At 38.9% G+C, this 20,975-nt stretch overlaps 2 protein-coding genes across 2 annotated transcripts in view; one reads left to right on the forward strand and one right to left on the reverse strand.

Annotated features, from left to right (window-relative positions):
- LOC120557724 (centromere protein P) overlaps positions 1–20,975 on the forward strand; it is a 110,700-nt gene that overhangs the window by 55,430 nt on the left and 34,295 nt on the right. The gene's annotated exons all lie outside the window — the stretch shown is intronic.
- Positions 10,520–20,356, reverse strand: aspn (asporin (LRR class 1)). Its single transcript, XM_039798287.1, has 8 exons — positions 20,139–20,356; positions 16,581–16,850; positions 15,735–15,847; positions 14,341–14,554; positions 13,950–14,060; positions 13,604–13,697; positions 13,109–13,247; positions 10,520–11,987 (listed from the first exon to the last, which is right to left on the reverse strand). Exons 2-8 carry the CDS (start codon positions 16,813–16,815, stop codon positions 11,790–11,792), a joined length of 1,104 nt encoding a protein of 367 aa, XP_039654221.1. The 5' UTR covers positions 16,816–16,850; positions 20,139–20,356; the 3' UTR covers positions 10,520–11,789.

The raw sequence follows: 20,975 nt of genomic DNA on the forward strand, positions 1-20,975 counted from the left end.
CTCTCACACACACACACACACACACACACACACACACACACACACACACACACACACACACACACACACACATTCATCATAGGCCAGGTTTTCTCACTCCAGAGCCAGACAGCAATTGGCTCGTCGTCCTCATTTGCTCATTTTTCATGTCAGTCTTTTCCCTGCAGAACGCATCACTGCTGGGATTCTCTCACACGAACAAACAGGCCTTTCAGTCTTCGCCTCTAAACATTTTAATTTAATTGGCCTTATTTAGCCTTGGCTCTGCTCTGGATGAGTTGGTGGTGTACGTTTTAGTTTTGGTGTATGTGTGTTTGGACAGTGAAGGTGTGTTGAGTGAGCGCTGACACACTAAATGTCAATTTTTCTCCAACTTCAGAGTTTTTTTGCTGTGATTTTGGCTTCCTGAAGTGTTTGATTTCTCTCTTAAAGCGTCCTCAGCAGTCTGGGGAGACTTTGGACATTATTGGTTGTTTGGGTTTGTTGGCAGTAACCGTGTAGGATTTGCCATTCTCTAAAAAACATGATGATGTGCTGGTTGAGAAGGGCTCTGATTGGACGAGCTTCTGCAGCGAACTTATGACGATCTGTGATAGTTATGTTTTGATGCTTGGACTTGTAACTGTTAACTTTGAAGAAAATGTGTAAGGCTAAAAACTTATAAAGGATTTACCGTCCTGACAATAACCCAAAATAACCCTTTTGTTTCCTCATGTGCAATAATAAACTTAACCCTTAACTGGATCCTGAAAGCAGAAATACATTAAGACTATGTCCACATTAATTTTGATAATTTTGACAATGACGTTTATACGTGAAGACCATGTGCGTCCGCTCCACACTGTGTTTCCCATTCACACTGAAACGCCTAAACAACAGGACAGCTAAATCTCTTTTTCTTTATCCTTGTCAAGATCTTTGTGATTGTAGTCAAAATTATGATTTTGTTTTTTTTTCTCTCTATTCAGAACTGAGATCACAATTTTCTCCAATGATTCTTAGGGACACCATCTTTAAAAAAAATCCATATTGTCTTTGTTACTAAGCTGTTACGAAGCTCAAATTCAACTGCATGGAATGCTAACTTTGAGAATAATCAATCTCTTGTCTCTACACATCCGTCTTGTCTAAAAGTAGGCAAGACAAATATTTTCGTTAGTGTGTAGTTGGCTAAGGTAAAGATTATTATTATTATTATTATTATTATTATTAGATTATTACAGCTACCAAAATTGAGGATTTTTTACAGTTTATTAACTCTGAAACAATGCTGCTGTATGGGCTTTGCAGAGATAGGGCTCAGCTGTAGCTTTTTGACAAGAAGGTTGAGTTTGCAGGGAGAGGCTAGTTGGAGAGTTAGGTGACATTTCAACTTGTTGGTTGGATTTGGGCGTTATGTATTTTAAAAGGTAGAACATCAGCTTGGAATACAAAATGCTCACATACTTCTTACTGGAACGGTAATGAGAATTAAAGGTAGATTGACATTTTAGTAGCCTTGGATTAATCAGTGAGTTGTGAAATGATTGATTAGGTTTTTTGGCCCTTTCCTGCTTAATGTCTCTACCATTGCCCACATTGTCCTCGGTTTATACGCTGGAAACCTGAGCTCCGTCCGTGCCTCCTCTGCCTCTTTTGTTGGCTTCTAACCAGCTTTTTCCAGGCTCACAGCATAATCAAGGTCACTCACTGCATCCTCTGAAGACAAACATGTCAAAGATAATATTAAAAACTCGAGTTCAGCTAGATTGGTTCCTCTTTTGTCCGAACCACCTAAAAAATGCAGCCAAGTTTAAAAATGAAACCCACTAAACTGTCAGTGTAAAGTCTATTTATTATGACAAGTCAGATTAGATTGTGTGCTTACAAATGGTACGTCTGACACTAATCAGGGTTTAAAAAGCACTAAACTATGTTAAAAAAGGTTGTTATTCTTAAAATCAGTGATGCAATGGAACTATATAAGCTATAACGTTATTATTATTATTATTATTATTATTATTATTATTATTATTATTATTATTATTATTGTGTGCCTTATTGTTGTGTGCCCTGCTGTATGGCTTTTACATCAAGGGGTCTTGGATGAGAAAAAAATAACAAGTGTTTGAGAGCTAAGGGAGGCTGAAGAGTAGGAAAGGGGAGGAAAGGATAGAAGCTGGGAAAAGTGATCTGAATTTGTTGGTTTTGGATGAAAAATATTTGAACAGCAGAGAGGGACAGCTGATTTATCGACACGTTCCTGAGAAGGCTCAATAAATCCAGCACACATCACAGATTTACAGTTTTTACAAAAACAAGCAAAAGAGATAAAATAGCGTCCAGCAGCTTTAAACCTGAAAGAAGTTATTGAAGCCTGATGAGGAGTAGCTGAATGGAAGAGGAAAAGGAGGTAAAATGATGAGACATCTTTGTGGTAATATTGCATCAAACTGAATAAGGTAAAGAAATATAGCAAATGGCCTAGGACTGACAGATATGATTAATATCATGCTCAGTGCTGAAATGATTTGTCAATTATTCAATTCACAGAAAATTAAAGGTCCCATGGCATGAAAATTTCACTTTATGAGTTTTTTTTAACATTAATATGCGTTCTCCCTGCCTGCCTATGGTCCCCCAGTGGCTAGAAATGGCGATAGGTGTAAGCCAAGCCCTGGGTATCCCAAGGGGGTAAGCTTCGCTTCAGAACTCGAGCCATCTATGGCGCCATTTTGTTGCTACCTGGCCATCACCTCCTGTTAGCATTCCGCTGACCGCCAATTTTTTTTTATGTCCCTTAACTGCGAATAACTTTACATCTGAAGCGTTTAAACACTCTATTTGTCCATTGTTTATTTCTAAAGAAACACACCAATGTATAAAAGGCTCCATTACCTTGTACCTCACGTTATGGTTCCGTAGTGGACGTTTTTGTAAAAATAGGCTAACGATTGTGTCATAACCAAGTGACTTACTGTGGCACAGTAGAGGAATTACCGTATAGTACAGGAGAAGCTCGCAGGCAGTTTCGACTTACGTTAGCTGTTTAGGTTTAATTACTAATGTTAACTAGCATGTTAGTTAGCAATAATTAGCCTGTGCTTATGTTATCTCCTTACATATACCTACACTCTCCATCTCTGTAAGATTGGGAATGATTGAGATTTCTCTTGGCACAGCTACCAGAAGACTTACAACTTTCAGACACGTTGCTCACGTCACATTTACGTTGTCTCGGTCAGTTGGAGGCTGCGCAGTAAAGCTGACCATCCCCGGAAAAGTGCTTCTAATAGCCTTCACTGGTCTCCGTCCAGAGCAACGGGGTCTATTGGTCCATTTTATATATGTCAATGGGGTATCCTGCTCTGCCTTTGAGAAAATGAAAGCTCAGACGGGCTAATCTGGAATCTTGCATTTTCGATGCAGATTCCAGACATGAAAATCACTCACCTTTCGGCGAAATTCGCCGTTTTGAATAGGTAACCTACATGAATCGTTTAGATTCGATGAGAAAATGTTTAAGGGGGGAGGGGGGGTGTAAGTACTCTGGCCTGGTTCCCGATTTCTGGCGTATGACTATTTTAGAAAAATAAATAAATTAAAAAGTCCACATGGGATTTGTTTTGATGCGCTGGATTTAACCATACTGTCTATGGATTTAACCAATCATCGAACGTCCACCTACCAATGAAACGAGTTCCACCAACCAATGAAACGAGTTCTAGCCAATCAGATGCAAAGTAGGGCGGGTCTTTGCCGAAATGTCAGAGTGCGGTGCCGGTGTGGTCTCCGTGGTAAGACGGCTAAAAGAAATGGAGGCAAAGTTTATCAAACTTGGAGCATGTAGATACCATAGAGGTAGATACAGGCAGCTTGAGTTGAGAAAGTAGTTAAAACAAATGGCGCTGGGCATGAATAGAGGACAAGAAGAAAAGGGTGAAGACGGGAAGCCGTTTAGCACTTGGTGCCTCAAATTGAGTGAGCCGGGTGCTTGCTTCTGCAGCGCATGTTTTGGACGGCAGCAGCGGTAAGAAAGTCCTTGCTAGTCATTAGATGCTAATCACAAAGCTTCGGTCCGTGCACTCTGTCATACGAGTACGTTACCGGCAACGACCGCTACCGTTGCGACTGCGCCTTCACTGACCGACCGTAATACAAACAATACGTGTGTGCACGTTCATAGCGGAACATGATTTGTAAAAGCTATCTGTAGCCCAAACTACCTTGACAAAGCTGTCTGTTTGGAATTAGCATGGCAGGTATTTAAACATAACGGCCTTGTCCCAGAGTCTAGACGTCTAGCTATATGAAAAGATAAACAATGCGACGTTTTTAATAAATGTAAATAAAGCAGCTATATATCAACATGGACAAAATCTTGAATGTACTAATGCTTTTTTGATGATGACCTGCCCAAAGTAGTACATTTTAGTTTTTACAATGATTCATTGTAGGATTATGGTTATTGCAATATATAAATCCACATTGACTCTTTATTTAACATATGGTTGGAAGAAGTAAAAATTTATCCAAAACTTTTTAGTCTTTAAAAAGTATGACTTTTATTATTGTGTAATGTCAGAAGGACTTCAACTGTTTTGCCAGTCAAATTAACTGAATGCATATTGAAATATTACACTGTTGGTTGGCAAAAAAAAGCATCTCAAAATGCATCAGATTGATGCTTTAAAATATGGAATATTTAAAATTTTCTTCCAGGGGAGCATGCCCCGGACCCCCCCAGAGGGGTAATATCCTTCTCACCTTTTTCACCCCTGACCCGTTTTCATGCCTGAGATTCTAAAACGTGTTTAGCTGGTGATAATGAAACTAACTTCAGCCTGGTGTCTGACCTACACCTGATTGAGCCATTTGTCTCGACTTTTTCCAACTTGTATAAACTTTTCCCTGCCATTGCGATGTGATACTCCGATTAATTACTGCAAATAACAATAATGACGTACAATGGACCTCATTTATCAGCCTAATGTAGAAACCAGCACAGATATGAGCACAGAAATCATCTTACGACGGGCCTCACATGTGATTCATGAAACGTTCGTATCACACCAATTAGAGCGTAAGAATGGTTGTACATTGATAAATGAAGTGGCTGGAAACATTCATAATTGAAATATCACACCCTAATATATTCTCGGGTTTTGAGGCCTCGCCCCTGCAATTTACGACATGGCAAGACGTAATCCGGCTGAGAAGCGGAACTTTTCAGAGGTGGAGATTGAAACCCTGATATCTCCGGTTAATTTGCACCAACATGTGTACTATTTGGCAGCCTAAAAACTGGTATTAAAGGCTGTAGTAGAATGCGGAATGGAAAGCGCTCACTGATGCGGTCAACAGTGTTGCTGTAGTAAATCGGACTCCAGCTGAAGTTAATTTAATTTATTCATCCTTGACATATGTATGCTATAGTCCTAATACTAATATACAGGCTTATATTGCAATCTCTTAGGCCTACATGTAGGTGTACCTATATTTAAATAAACACACATTACTTTACTCTGGGTTTTTTTTCATGAGTCTGAGCCAAACAACTGAGCTGTGAGGGAGAGTGCATGTCCTCCGCCCCCCCATGCTGGACCACCACCCCGACCCTGACATCAGAGGGGCTGGGAAAAACAAGCCGAAATATGTCGGTCAATGGCAGAAGTAAATTGTTCACTTGTGGCCATTAACGACACTTTAAAAGAGAAACAAAAACCTTAAGAATAAATAAAAATGTTGTGCATCGTCATGTTTCCTGTATTGAATATCATTGCCAAACATAACACTATACCTTTTAAAAGCGAGGAATAATATCCTGTCTCCTTGGTATAGTCCCCAGTTGGGGCAGTGCTGGACACTGCTCTCTGGGCATCGGGTCATCTGGCTCCATCACTACGTTTATGGCACCCTGTTTTCCTGTGTGATGTTGTGCAGAACACCACTATAACTAATATTAGTAAACAGTTGATAAAGATTTCATGTTGTATCATATCGGTGATGACAAAGTGTCCCAGGTATAACAATGAACATTAAACATTTCACGTAAGTTACACTGAAGACAGTGAAGACCAACCCGAAGGACTTTTATTTTTATCATCTTTTGAAGTAATGTGCTGGCTATAATTAATTATTATAGTCATAAAGTTAACAAGTAATATAATACACCTAGTTGGGCTCACCAAAGATTGCTAAAACGTTAAGGTTTCATTTAACAAAAACTTTAGGCTAAATGAAAAGAAAGAAAGTTAGCAAGCTATCATAAGCTAACGATGATTGTAACGACTATTAACATTCACGCTAGTTAAGTCCCTCACGCTTCGGCTAGACGGCTAACGTTACTTTACTGTCCAATTCAAGACACCAACTGTTTTCACAGTTAGCGTTAAACAAATAAAAATGACGTTATTCACAATGATTAATGTTACTCACATATGGCTTGACGTGCTCTTCTTCCATTTTTGGTGGAAATGCGGTCCTGTTGCGTTATTATGAATCCCACTCGCTTTCTTGGTAAGACCCGCCCTCTAGTTAGGGTACTAGAATTGCGATCCTGAAAATGTGGTCCTGAAAGTGCAGCCTCTGGTGCTGCAGTATCAAAGTCCCATCTATACACCTGCCCGACCAATCACGAGTCAATCACAGGTGTCAGTCATGACGTGTCACCCATTTTTTGGTTTTAATGTCAAATAACTAATATCTCAGAAAAATTAACACTTGAACAACTATCAGCGTGATAAGAACTACCTAACATGAAGAATTTATTTCATGTGTACTTTGAGTTTTTTGCTTTAGCCCATCATGTGCTAACATGAGGGGTACAGGGTTTATGACCTATACTGCAGCCAGCCACCAGGAGGCAATCCAGATGTTTTGGCTTTACTTTTGGGGAGCTATGAAGCCGTCCATCTTTATATACGTACAGTCAAAGGAATTGACACCACTGCTTGTTTTCCTTGAAGCGTAATAAATTACCAAAGGCACTCTTTATTCGGTTAAGGAAAGGAGCCATGGACGTTTTGGGAAACCCTGTATAACTTGGTCATGTGACAAGTTTAGACTAAATTGAGAAGGACTGACTGCAAAGTGACTCTGTGGATTGGTGGGTTACTGGTTGTTGCAATTAGGTTACACAAACTGTATCGTACAAATTCAGCCAAAAGAAGGCTGCTGGTTTTCTCTAAGCCGTAAGAAAGGGACAGAGCTTGTTAAATTTTGGCTGTTAGGACATAATTAATATGTAGTGCAACCGCATATCGTTGATCAGCAAATTTTTCGAACTAACTATACTACCTAAAGGGTAGGAAGTTGGTAGAGAGTAGTCATAGATGGAGGACAAAGTGGAGGACTGGAGATGAGATGACAAGAATAAAGTAGAAGATAAAGAGGAGTAAAAACAGAGGTTGAAAAGTGGTAAAGGCCCTGAAGTTAGGACCATTTTCTGTGTGTGTGTGTGTGTGTGTGTGTGTGTGTGTGTGTGTGTGTGTGTGTGTGTGTGTGTGTGTGTGGGGCTGTGAGACGTGGCAGATTGAGACCTGGCCCACCGGCAGATCTGTTCCATATGTTTCCTGGGGAAAGAGAGTAAGGCAGCTTCCCTCCACCCTACCCACCGCACAAAGAGTCTTCATTTAAAAAGACAAAACAGTCGAGAAGCCAACCCTTTGCAGCACTACGTTGTTGTACTGTACTGCAGCTCAGCCTTGTTTTCTGTGGACTGTAGATATCAGTTAAATCAGGTAAAGATCTGAGAAAAAGCAGTAGGCAGGTGTTGGGTTTCTGGGAATCAGCAGGGAGCTGGCTGCTGTTTGACAGGGGCCTCCCAGCGAGTGGGCAAAGAAAACACACACCGTCACGTTTTCACATAGGTGTTTTCACTTTAATTGTGTGTGTGTGTGTGTGTGTGTGTGTGTGTGTGTGTGTGTGTGTGTGTGTGTGTGTGTGTGTGTGTGTGTGTGTGTGTGTGTGTGTGTGTGTGTGTGTGTGTGTGTGTGTGTGTGTTTCTGTGTGCGTTTCTGTCTGTTTGAATTAATTGCTTTTGTCAGCGAGGCAACAATGAAGAACTTGTTGTGTCTAGCGTCAATAACAACTTATTGTTTTGGTATTACGACCAACAACATTACTGTTTTGGTTCACTCAGCGCAATTACGATAATACATTGTTGTGTTGACAGCTTGTTGTGCTGCCCCCAAGTGGCCGCAAAAACGTCAAATGCAGGCTTAAAGGATTAATGTAGGCTACTCAAATGTCACAACCCAAGCAAAATATCAGCCCAGATCGTCTTCTGCTGCCCCACAACTAGGGCTGGTCATCGTTTTGATTTCAACAATTCTGATTCCGATTCTTCCTTTTGATTCGGTTCTCATTGATTCCGATCTTTGAGGGGTGGAGTTGAAACGGGTCACATGGTTATTTCACAGGTAAGAGGAAGATTTTATTTTGATTCAATGGTGAGTTACAGTTTTACCGGCTTTTTCAACGTAAAATAAAGCCACAAGTGAGAGCGCCGCTTACTGTGCTCCATGGCTGCAACACAAAAGCGCCTAGAGGTACGGCAGCCGCCATGGAAACCAAAACTTGCTCTTGTTAAATTTGGAACCGATGACCGGATTCAAAGTGTTTCCAAACGATACCAATAAAGAAACAATTCCATTGGAATCGTAACTTTTGAAACGATCCCAAGTTGGAACCGGTTCTCGATGCCCAATCCTACCCCCGACCCTCTTAAAGATGAGCGGGTATAGCTTATGGATGTATAAAATAATATTGTCCATTTATAAATATGCTGCTTTGGCCCCGCCTGTCATTATTCAACAAATGCCCACACAACAATAAAGATTACACATCATCCTTAAAATCCATAAAACCAAACCAATTCTTGTATAAGTAAAACTGCAGCAGTCTTCAAATACTCATTATCAAGTAAAAAAAATTAAATGTTCAGCTCGATCAAATAACAAGACTGAAGTTTTACTGGTTTTTATTGATGAATCGTAACCGATCTCCAGTAAGTGGTCTGGGTGAGGCCTGTGTGCTCATCTCTTTAATTAAAGGAAGTTTTTAAAGATGAACTGAGCTGGTTAGATGAGGAACTGCAGGTGACAGGTGCTTTCTGCAGTTTGGTTAAATTCAATTTCAAACACATCATTGAGACAGGCAACACATTTTACTGTGTCCTTCCAGTTGAATGGAAAACCTTTTCATACCATGGTTTCTTGTAGGGTAAGATGTTTTACAATGATTAATCAATTGTCAGTTATAACACCCCAGCTTTAAACCTAGCCTTGAGCCAGATGCAAAATAAGAAAATATTTGATTGAGTCTAAATCGGTCTGGCTACTTGAGAGTTCCTTAGCTTAGAAGTAGTGGTAGAGTTGTCGGACTTGGCAGCCATAGCAAAGCAAACTTAAAAAAAACAAAAAAAAACAACTCTAAATAAAATATACCAAAATTTAGTCAAAGTCGTCCTGTTAACTGCAAAATAGAGGGACAGTCTTCCAGGAAGCCAGTTTCTCAACACTATAGACTTGAAATCTGAACCAATCATTCGGTATCTTCATTACTCTGAATCAATCTCCAGACCTCCACTGACACCAAGATAACTAACTTTATCTCTTTAGTGTGCAGTGACATCTGCTGGTGGATAAAAAAACTGCTCTACTGGTCTTTATCAGACTTCTTCAAGGAAAACCAACTCTGGTCCCAGTAACAATCTACATGTAAAGCTTGAGTGTGAGTGGAGAACTCACTTTTCGTCTGGGTCTAAACTGAACACTCATGATGTTTGCAAAGGAAAAACACTGGACCTGTATTATTTTATTATTATTATTTTGTATTTTATAATACACTAAACAAGGTAGTCCTCAGGACAAATATACAGATGTACCCCCTACAGCAGGCTCAAAGTGATTAAAAAGAAGAAACATACTTAGAATTTAGGCTGAAATGTAAGCTGATTCATTTCTTTGATCAAAAGCAATTGATTGCCAATCATTTTGTTATTTGTTTGTTGGTTCCAGCTTATACAGTGCGAGGATCTGCTGGTTTTGTATATCATTATAAACTGAAGATCTGTGGGTTTTGGAATATGATTGGACAGTTCAAGGCATTTGGCGTAACCTTGGACTCAAGAACTTTTAGTGTACATTTTACAGACTAAACGACTATTGATAACGTTATTTATAACCATTAATCCATAGAAATGTTAGTTGCTAATATAGTTATTTTAACTTAATTTTGCCCTTTTTAAAATCAATTCATGTCATTTTTAGAAACTATATTGAGTTAATAATTTCTAAATTTTGCTAATATCTTTACAACCAGTACCTTGCCCATCGATTTTTGCAGATACTCTTTTATTTTAATTTTATTTGAGCTTTGTTTGATATGTTAAGTGAAATGTATACAGTATAGCCAAAATCACAAGTTCGTACTGGAGGACAAAAGGATATGGCAATAAAAGCTTGAATAACAAAATCAAATGTTAACTTTCTAACTCAAACCCACTTTCATTTTGACAAAAAAGTAACAACATACATGGAGAGGGGTTCCAGGTTTATTTAAAGACATACTAAATAAATATAGCACCATTTCATTGGAGAGAGCACTGGAGGAAACGGGAACATGTTTGTAAGGAAGATACTCTCAGACATTCCAGGTTGGGAAATACATTACCTGCTTATAATTTCAATACGTGTAGTTCCCTTTGTTAGCTAGAGTTCATTAAAACAAAGTGATGTTTTGGGTTTATATAAAAAATATATACTCCAGTCTGACATCTAGCTTGCGGTTTCTAAATAAAGACAATACAGACATGCAGTGGGATAATAATAATAAAAATCCACATAAAGACAGACAAGGGGCTTCAAAGTGACTTATTGCACTAAATAATGCCAGAGTCATTCATTGACTGTACAGACTTCTGCTGGAAGGAAAATATGTTTAAGTGAAAGTGGTTTTTAGGTTGCTGTTGTGTTACAGCTCTGGCCTATAGTGACTCTTCTATAATGATTACCATGTCTCAACTTAAAAAAAGCATTCATATAATATGTAAGGAAATTGAAAAAGAGGGTAAAGTATTTTGTTTGTTGTTGTTTAGAAGCCAACTTAAATTTGGAAAGGGTTCAAAGGAATATCTCATTAAAAAATGTCTTCTTTTTAAACTAGAAAGAAAATAACAAAAAATTATCTCTTTTTGTTAAAAAAAAGAAAAGAAAAAGGCATCAGCACGTAATACTACTCAAGTCAGGTCATTGGGTGGTTTTGCTCAAAAAGTGACCAGATGGTGGCGCTTTATTCCTGGGAAAGTTAACACAGCGAAAGTTGAGGGACAAAAGCTAAGGATCACCTCACAGAATGTACCTCACAAAGGTAGGTAGGTAGGTTCATGTTATTATGTCCTCCCCCTGTACGTCTTCCCCCTGTATAGTATCTGTACCTACTAAAAACATTTCTTGTATCCTATTTAATATTCATTTCAAGCACCAACATCCAGACTAGAATTTTGTTGCTAGTTAAAATTTTTTCCCCTGGCCGAGAACTTTTATGTGTAGGCCTAAATTATACTAGCATTCAACATGTACTAAACCTGCTAATATACACCAATACAATGAACATTTCATTTTATATTTTATATATATATATATATATAATATAATATAAAATAAAAAATTCTTGAACCGCTAACACTTTAGGAATCCAGTTTTATCTTGTTTTATTCATCAGAACTATTTGCAACTCCTTCCTTATACTGTACCAGGATATTGGCAGTACTCCATTTCTGAGCTGTCTTGAGCTGTTCTCACTCCCTATTTTCTGAAGTTTCCTAGCTGGACGCCCCTCCGTCCGGTCACACAGCGAAAGGTGGCCGGCTGGATGTTCCAGTATTTAACAGGATTGGCAAACAGACTGATGCCTGTGTACAGGTTCTTCTTGACATCGGGCCTGATGGGACAGAAATCGTTGACTCCCACACTGCTGATTTTGTTGCCATGGAGGTAGATCACCTAAACAGATGGAGAGGATTTGTTTTTTAATCAATTACTTTTCTGCTTTGCCAGTAAACCCACTTTGATTGGGAGTGATGTTCGAATGCTGCTTAACCCTTGTGTTGACTTCGGGTAACATTGACCCGTTTTCAGTTTTTGTTTTATATCATGAAATATGGGACGTAGAAATAAGCGCTGAAAATGTGTAGAAGAAAAATTTAACAATTTAAAACGTTGGAAAAAGCAACAACAAAGTGGGAAAAAAAGGCGTCAAAAATGTAGAAAAAAAAGTTTTCAAGGTTAACGGGAAGACAACACAAGGGTTAACTGCTACCTTGGAAACTTAAGATCACAACCTTTTAGAGCAGAGCAAAGAAAGTCTTAGTCGGAAAGTTTGGCATCATTTTATAGCTCCAGTTTTAAAGGAAGTTAAAGGAAACTGATGTATTTCAGATGGCTAACAAGTGACAACTTTACTGTTTCCCTTCATTCCTCTTGTGACAACAGCATAATATAAGAAGACTTTATATTTGGATTCTTCATCTACTTAAGGTACACCTTGAGATTTAGGGACAAAAGTGAAAATGTTTAGGGGTCTTGTGATTGTAAAATGGAGCAGGAGGTCAACAGGTAGAACGTTCATGGTAAAAAGGGAACTGGACCTTACCAGGTAAGGAGCTCAAACATCTGTATTGAACTTGGAGTAAAACAGCTGCTCTTTTGCAGTGAAAGGAAGATTGAGATTTTGGACATGTACATGGGAACCTTGGGATACTCTAGGATGAGCTGGAGGACATGGCTACAGAGGAGGAGGTCTGGACTACATGCCTTCTGCAACTTTTAAAACTTGAATTCAATCTCTTACTTCCAGTATAGAGATTGTTCCAGGTCATGTTTAGCCTAGCTTAATAGGAATGTGAAAAGGAGACATTGATGTTTTAGCGTTGGTGGAATTTTCTGACCAACAACTGCGGTGTACTGTGACTGCATGCAGCATTTCAAAAGCCCTGCCCTTAGAGTGGGGTGGCCAGCTTTGAGCCCTGTCCTAACTCGACTGTCAATTAAACCCAGCTGATGTTGTCAGTTTGAGACATGCACTTTAGTCTACAGATACTGATCAAAGTGTCTGTATATCCCACCTGGAGGTAGCGCAGGGAGCTGAGATTCGGTGGAACCTTTTTCAGACGGTTGTTGTCCAGGTGGATCTCACGGATGCTCGGGATGCTGGCTAAGCTGCCATTTTCTACAAACTTAACCTGGTTAAAACCAAGTCCTAGCCTGCAAAATGGCAACAGAGAGTTGAAATGTGTAGTATTACCACTTGTGAGTAAAAATGAAGAAAAAACATAGATTTAAACATCAAATTAACAAACATACCTATATTTAAACTTTCCATTCTAACTTGCAAATAAACAGAACCACTACGGGGTGACCGATAAAAAGTGAACTTTTGACTTGTAGACTTTTAAGCTACATGGCAGCTAAAAGGACTCAACTTGTGTTAACAGACGTACAAAACTGTGAAATTGGAGTTCCGAAGATAAGTCAGATTTGACAGTCTGCCCAAAATGTTGTCTTATTTAAAAAAAAAAAAAAAAAAATCTGTTTCTATGAAAAAATGTGTCTCGTTTCACCTCCTTAGGTTTTTATATCTGATGAAGTCTTCTATTTCCACCTTAGAGATCTTGTTGTAGTCCAGGCTCAGCTCTGTGATGGAGGATGGGAGGTCTGGGAGATACAAACCACACCAAACATAACAAGTGTAAAGGGTAGACGTCATTGCTTTTTAATAGTGATTTGAAAACAAACATTAAATCAAAGTGTCATATTAAAAGATATTAGTGTTTTTTATGCCTCATTTAGTTGTACTTGAGGTCCAGTGTAGTAATACTGTAAGTGGGTGACTGGAGGAGAAAGAAGAATGTACCATTCGTTTGTTTTAAATCAGCGTACTGTAACATGAGGTGAGGGATATTCTACCTTTTGGTACAGCAGTTAGTTTGGCCTCTGCTATACCGATGTACAGGGTCGACAAGCCGTTAAAAGCTCCCAGAGCAATCCCACTGTTGGCCAGCGGGTTGGCGCCCAGCTCTGTTTGGACAAGCACAAAGCATCTGATTTAATTATAAATGATCAAGTAGTTTGAGGACTTGCTGCCCTGGATAAGTCTGCAGTTCACGTTTAGTTTTTGAATAGTACAGTGTAGCAGTTTTTTCATTAACTCTGGTTAAAGCATTGTTTAATCAATGAAATTAACTGCTTCAGTGTTTGGGTTGAATTAAAACCTGCATACTGCTCCTTGGCTAAGGACTGGACACCCCTGGCCATTGATTATGCTGATTAGATACGGGAGGCTGAAACCAGGTCTTACCCAGCACATTTAGTTTCATCAGGCCTTTAAACGCATCCGTCTGGATTTTGTTGATCTTGTTTTCATGGAAGCGTAGCTCTATGACATTGGGAGGCAGGTTTGCTGGGATCTCAGTCAGCAGGTTGTAGGAGAGGTACAGCAGTCTTAGATGGTCCATGTTTCTGAAAGCCTTGGGGTGAATCTTGGAGATCTTGTTGTTGATCAGAAACAGACCCTGATGGAGAAGAAAGGAATCGGAATAAGATTTTATAAATTCACACTGGGTTTTGCTCCATTTCTTACGCCAGGTGTACGAATGGAAGCTTTAGTTTTATTTTTTCATGTATTTGTTTTTGTCAAACCACTGTTTCCAAGGTCAAGAATGAACTTTCACGCTAAACATTCAACCTGTGCGGGGCAAGATAGAGAATATGAAAGGTTTATTTGACATTTTCAACTAAATATTTTTTCAGGTCAGCTGCACCATTCAACACTTGATTACAAGTCACTGTATTGGCACAAAACTGCAGATTATTCTCACTGTTTGCTTTGATACAGCACAGCATAATCCAGAGTGTTTGGCCTTGATGTAGTTTATTCTCATCAGCTAAATCAAAGACAGACCCCTTACTCCTTCACTGGGAGTTTCATACAGAGGGACCATAATCTCATAAGGCAGCAGGCTACATTTTGACTGAATATTGGGCTGTTTCTTCTTATCTAGTTACTTTAAAAGCTACAAGATGGTATTGTCATTCACATGTATATACTGAGTCTTAATGTGACTCATTTACATTTCTGAACCAACTCCAGGCATTTTGTAGATGGAAGTAGTAGGAAGTAAATCTAACTTGCCTTAAGCTGTAGGAACCATGTGAGCACTGCCAGTGAGTGGGTGATTCAATACATTCTTTGTCTAAATGCATCCTGTGTAGACACTGACAGAGAACTGAAACTGCTGCTGCTTTTTTCGCTATGCAGGCCGTGTAAACACAGTGTTGGTCTTGTTTACAAAACCAAAATGCATTTCACATGTATCCATCTTGTTTAAGCTTGAAGAAGCCAGTCTCCCATCTTGACTTAGCCAGTTTTTGTTACGTCTTATGTGGTCAAGATTTCCTTGGTGGTTTTGAGTTGGTCACTGAACTGTTTTGAGGTGTGTACAACATGTGTTTGTCACAAGGGGGTAGTTTCAATATGTGGGAGAAAGATTGGCAATTATGATATAGACTAGAACTAGATCATAAGTACCTGTACAGACTCTGGTTTAGGTGCGTGCAGGAGATGTGACTGGAACAGAATCGGATGGATGGATTCATTCAAAATTCAGACAAGCCTGATGTTTATACATTTAATGTTAACAGGAAGGGGTTGTGGTTTTCATTACTGTGTGCAGGGTAAACCAGTTCTCTTACATAAAGCTTGTGGAGGCCTTTAAAGTCGTTCTCCTTGATCTCAGTAATATCATTGTTTTGGAGGTCTAGTATCACAGTGTCTTCAGGAATCTTCTCAGGAACAGCGATCTGACCTGTTGACAGAAACACAAATTCCTAAACAAAGACCACAGTTGGACCAAAAGTGATGAAAATCGGAGCTCATGAAACACCCATGTGTGCATATATAATGCTGAGAGGTATAGAAGTCATTATGCGATTTCCTTTTTTATTATTATTATTATTATTATTTTTTGGGCATTTTAGGTCTTTATTAGACAGGACAGCTTGAGACGTGAAATGGGAGAGAGAGTGGGAATTACATGCAGCAAAGGGCCGCAGGTCGGAACCGAACACGCGGCCACTGCGGTAAGGACTGAGCCTTCGTACATGGGGCACACGCTCAACCAGGTGAGCTATCCAGGTGCCCTGTCATGCTTTAGTTGACTGAAACTCTGCCATCTTAGTCAAACTTCACATTTTTATTGATGTAAAATGCATCAGACAATCAGCAGTTTTTAACATTCATCTTGTCACCTTCTGACATACAGTAAAACACTGAGTAGTAAGTCAGTTGAGCTTGAGAGCATTTGCATGAAGTATATTAAAGAGTGTTTTTATTTAATATTAGGAGACACACTAACACGTTGGTTGTAGTCTTATGGATTTGTAGACAAAAAGAAAAATATACATCACCAAACTAAATGGCGACCTTCAAAAAAAATTATAATTGGATAAAAGAACAAGCCTCTTAATCAATTTCCATGAATGTAGCTTAGCTTTACAGTAACATGGATCCAGATGTGTTTAAACTGTGTGTGTTCTTACCCATGTCTGAGCACTGCACCACTCTGGGTGAGCAACGGCAACCAGACGGACAGTTCTCATCGTCATCATAATCGTCGTCGTCATCATCGTTGTCGTCATCATCATTGTCGTCGTCTTCATCACCCGAATCAGCCATCATGATGTCATAGTTTTTCATGAAATCCATGGTATTAATCGGCTGGTAGGGCTTGGCGTTGCCTAGCGCCAGCAGACAAAGCAGGAGGAAAAACCTCATGGTTGACTCCTCCGTGAAACGGCAACCAGGGAGAGCTGTGGGAAAAAACAGAGGTTAGGTTAGCTCTAAAACAAATAGACAGGACTAAACTGTGATGGCATGGTGCTGAGGAAATGACCCAACCAAGCAGCTTGTTTTTCCTACTATTTTATTCTAACGTCAACAGAACATAGATGCAGAACCCACATTAATGAAGATTAATTTATTAATTCATTTTGTGAAAAGTGAAGATTTTGTGATAGTTCCAAATTTGCTAGCTCTCACATTCAATGGCACTTTTTCGTAAGTGACCTGTGTGTAATGTCTGTATTTTTTAGGATGGTATTAAAATGCATTCAGGAAAAAACTAACTCTACACAATGTTTAAAAAGAGAACAAGGAGGAGTTTCACAGCATCTATTTGTTATCCATTTTAATCACTTCATTGATGAGCATATCATTTACAGAGGTCTTCACAGGTACAACATTTTTGCAGCAATAGAACAGTACCAAACCCGATCTGATTAGACTTATTATAATTTGGACCCAGCCATCAAGGCAGGACACCTTGATGGGGTTAAAATTGTACAGAAGACAAAACACAGTTGTGCTATACTGGATAGGTTTACTACTACTACTACTACATGCCTCTGAAAATGTATTTAAAATACATCACTATGTATATGCTCCTTCATATAAAGAAAATCCAGCAGTGCTGTTCAGCTCCCAGCTGTTCATCAAGCAATGCATCTCAGCATCAGCTTTTCAACAGCCTACAATCCCCCCCCCACACACACACTTTCTCCTGTGTGTGTGTATATGTGTGTGTGTGTGTGTATATGTGTGTGTGTGTATATATATATATATATATATATATATATATATATATATATATATATATATATATATATATATATATATGTATATATGTGTGTATATATATATATATATATATATATATATATAAAATTTAAGTTGACTTCAAACGAGATTGAACAACATCAAAGGCAGACTGCAGGAATTCAAGAGTTGGTACTACTGAATGTGATGAGCAATAGATAACAATCTGCATAAAAATGGAAAGCAGTATTTGATAAATTATCACAAAGATAATTTACATATGGAGAACAGCAATGGTCCTGGTATGGAACCCTGGGGCACCTTTTGAGACAGTACTTTAATGTTCTAGTAAGTTAAGGTGGAGCTGATTTCAACTACTTCGTATACTTTTGAGTAGTTCAATCTATTGTAATGCATTATATCTTATTGCATTATATCTTATAAACTGATCACTGATCAAAATCACAATCTGAAGTAATTAGGAACTACAGCTGCCAAATAAATGTAGTGAAGTAAAAAGAACAATATTTGGTTACACTTTACTTTAAATTATCTACATAAGAGTGACTTGACATGGTCATGAACGTGTCGTAAACATTATAAACAAGTCATACACGTTTATGACATAACGCTTCTTTTAGTAAGTGTCATTCATGGCACATTATGGTTAGAGTTAGGGTTAGGATTCATGTGTTGTGTCATGTGTTCATGACTTGTAGATACCTTCAAGTAAAGTTTTACCCAATATTTTCTTCTTGTGGAGTAGGAAGTACAGATTTTATTTAAGTACAGTACTTGAATAAATGTACTTAGTTACATTCCACCACTGGTGGTTACTATGGTAACATGATACAAGCATATATCTGCTAAGTAGTTAGATGGCTTTAAACTGTATAAACTTATAGTAACTGTTCACCTTCAGTGCTAATGTCACTTCAGATCCTCAAACTGTTTTTTGTGCTCCAGTTGAGTTTCAGTTTCACAGTTTTTTATTAGCCTGATTTAGGAATGTATTGCTAAAACAGTGCATGGTGAAAGAACATGCAGAGTGATCGGATTCAGTAAGTGCTGCTGTTTTTTCTATCAGTGTTTCCATGAAGCTCTGAAAACCTCCACTGGAAATGAGTTCTTGCAGCCAACATCAATGTTTCTCCAGCTCTCATCTATTCAGCATCTGTGGTGATTCACAATATGATTTATATATCTTCCTCTATTACACATTTACACAGCCAGCAGAAAGAGGCCGAGGTCGTCTGATTGCATGCTTCTGGTGATCCTTCAGTTGAGCAGTCAGTCCACCCACAAATATGTGGTGGTGGTCGAGTATCCTGCTGCGACAGCAAATACCGCTCATCATAGACCCTTCCTCTGCACCCAGACTGTATTTTGTTCCACATGTGCACATTTAGCACAAAAGAGGCTGTTTCTTGACGTGTGTTTTGCAACTTGGTGTGTTTTTGCTGTTACAGCTTATAGTTCTCTGGTTTGCATTTCATAAAATAACTAAACCAGAGGGTTGTCCCCATCCTTTATCCCCTTTGTCTCCATCAGGACTCGCAACCAGTATATATCCCTACCATTTATGGCTGCAACTGCTCATAAGTTATACTCAAATAATATTTTTATGATTATTGGGGTTCGGGTTAGGTAAAAGTCATTAAAATGTCAGAAAATAATGAAAGAGTTCCATCCCAATTAAACAGAGCTCTAGACTAGTCTTGTTTATGTCCAACCAATGGTCCAAAATCCAAAGATATTTAGTTTACAATGATATAAAGCAGGGAGAAACCGTAACTTCTCACACTGGAACAAGAGAATATTTGGCATGTCAAAAAGTGTAGCTTTTAAAATATAACTATTTATAATTGACAATTACAGCTAGCAAATTTTCTGTTGATGAATTTCAGCACTCTTCATACTAGTGTAAGATCTGCTTTGGGAAATTTTAGATGATTCAGACAGATTTCCCTCCATGTGTCCATGGAAAATTACTTACATTTTTGTCAAATGAGATCTATTTCAACTTAGACTCCAGGCAAGTAACACATGAAAGACCACAGAATTCACTATAAAACCCAACCATTAAACATCATCTTGCCTTCAGATTTTGTAGTTCTGTAGTTCACTTTAAAGGTGACCCACAGACTTCCACAGAACACTCCTGTAGATTGATTTTGTTTGTGCTCAAAAATTTGCATGCAAATCAAACTCTCTCAGAAATAAGTGCATTTGAAATATTCTGTCTTAAAATACATCAGTTTTTCCTACAATGCAGAGCCAGATTAGCTGGTGAAATGAAAATGTTCAGACTACAGTTTGCAGCCCAGTCCTGTGGCTCCTTTGAAACGCCTCCACCACCTTTAAGGCATCCAGCAGAACTCTTGTAAACTGATCTAAACACCTCAGAGATGCTGCATTCTCTGAAAATAATATGCTAGATCCACTAGGTAAAAAATGTAAAAGATGAGAAAGTTTTTTATTATTAAATCCAGGGTGTGTCCTACCTCAGCCGTCAGGTGTGTTTGTGTCCTTGTTGAAACCCCACACAGTGAGCAGAGCAGCAGCAGGGTCCAGCTGGAAGGCTGAGAGTTGAATCCTCAGTCAATACATTCCCAGTGAACGGAGAACAGCATCACCCTCTCTCACCAGAAATAAAAAAACTGCCCTCAGAACACCCCCACCAACGGAAAACCACTGCTGTTAGGGTGAGAGGTTCAGTTTCAGTTAAGAGCTGTTGACTCTCAGTGATCACACCATCTGTACGTCTCTGGGACTACATTTGAAAAGGCAATGTTAGGACTTCAGTCATGTGCTATTCATCAGGAGCTTTGAAGTGATGCCAGGATCGTTAGCTTCAGACTCCTGAATGATCAAATCTTTATATAAAACATTCTGGTAGGTCTTTTACCTCCCTTCCCTTCACGGCCGGCTGCCATCTTAAATATTTCACATCAACGTGAATTGTTCCTACACTAAGGCCTGTTGACACTGTGTTAAATAAGGATAGTGGGACTGTACAGCTGCTGTAGCTGTTTGGGTTTTCTCAGTGAAACATCGACAGTTGGGGAGGTGAGCCGGCCCTGCCAGGGATTTTTTAGGATGATGCCATCTAGATTCTGGCTGCTTCGTAAGCGGATTTCCCCAAACTGCCATGTTGACCTGCAGTGCATTTCGATAAGCATCTGGGAAGTGATCAGCAGGAGGAGGATGTTTAAGATGTAGTAATACTTGACATCAGGTAGCAGTAGATTTTATGGTTAAAAGGAGGTGAAGATACAAAGACACTAACTCTATTTTAAAACAATCTGCCCAGAGAGAGTGAGAATAGAAGTGTGTGCGTG

Source organism: Perca fluviatilis, chromosome 4 (assembly GCF_010015445.1).
Source record: "Perca fluviatilis chromosome 4, GENO_Pfluv_1.0, whole genome shotgun sequence".
Taxonomy (NCBI): Eukaryota; Metazoa; Chordata; class Actinopteri; order Perciformes; family Percidae; genus Perca; species Perca fluviatilis.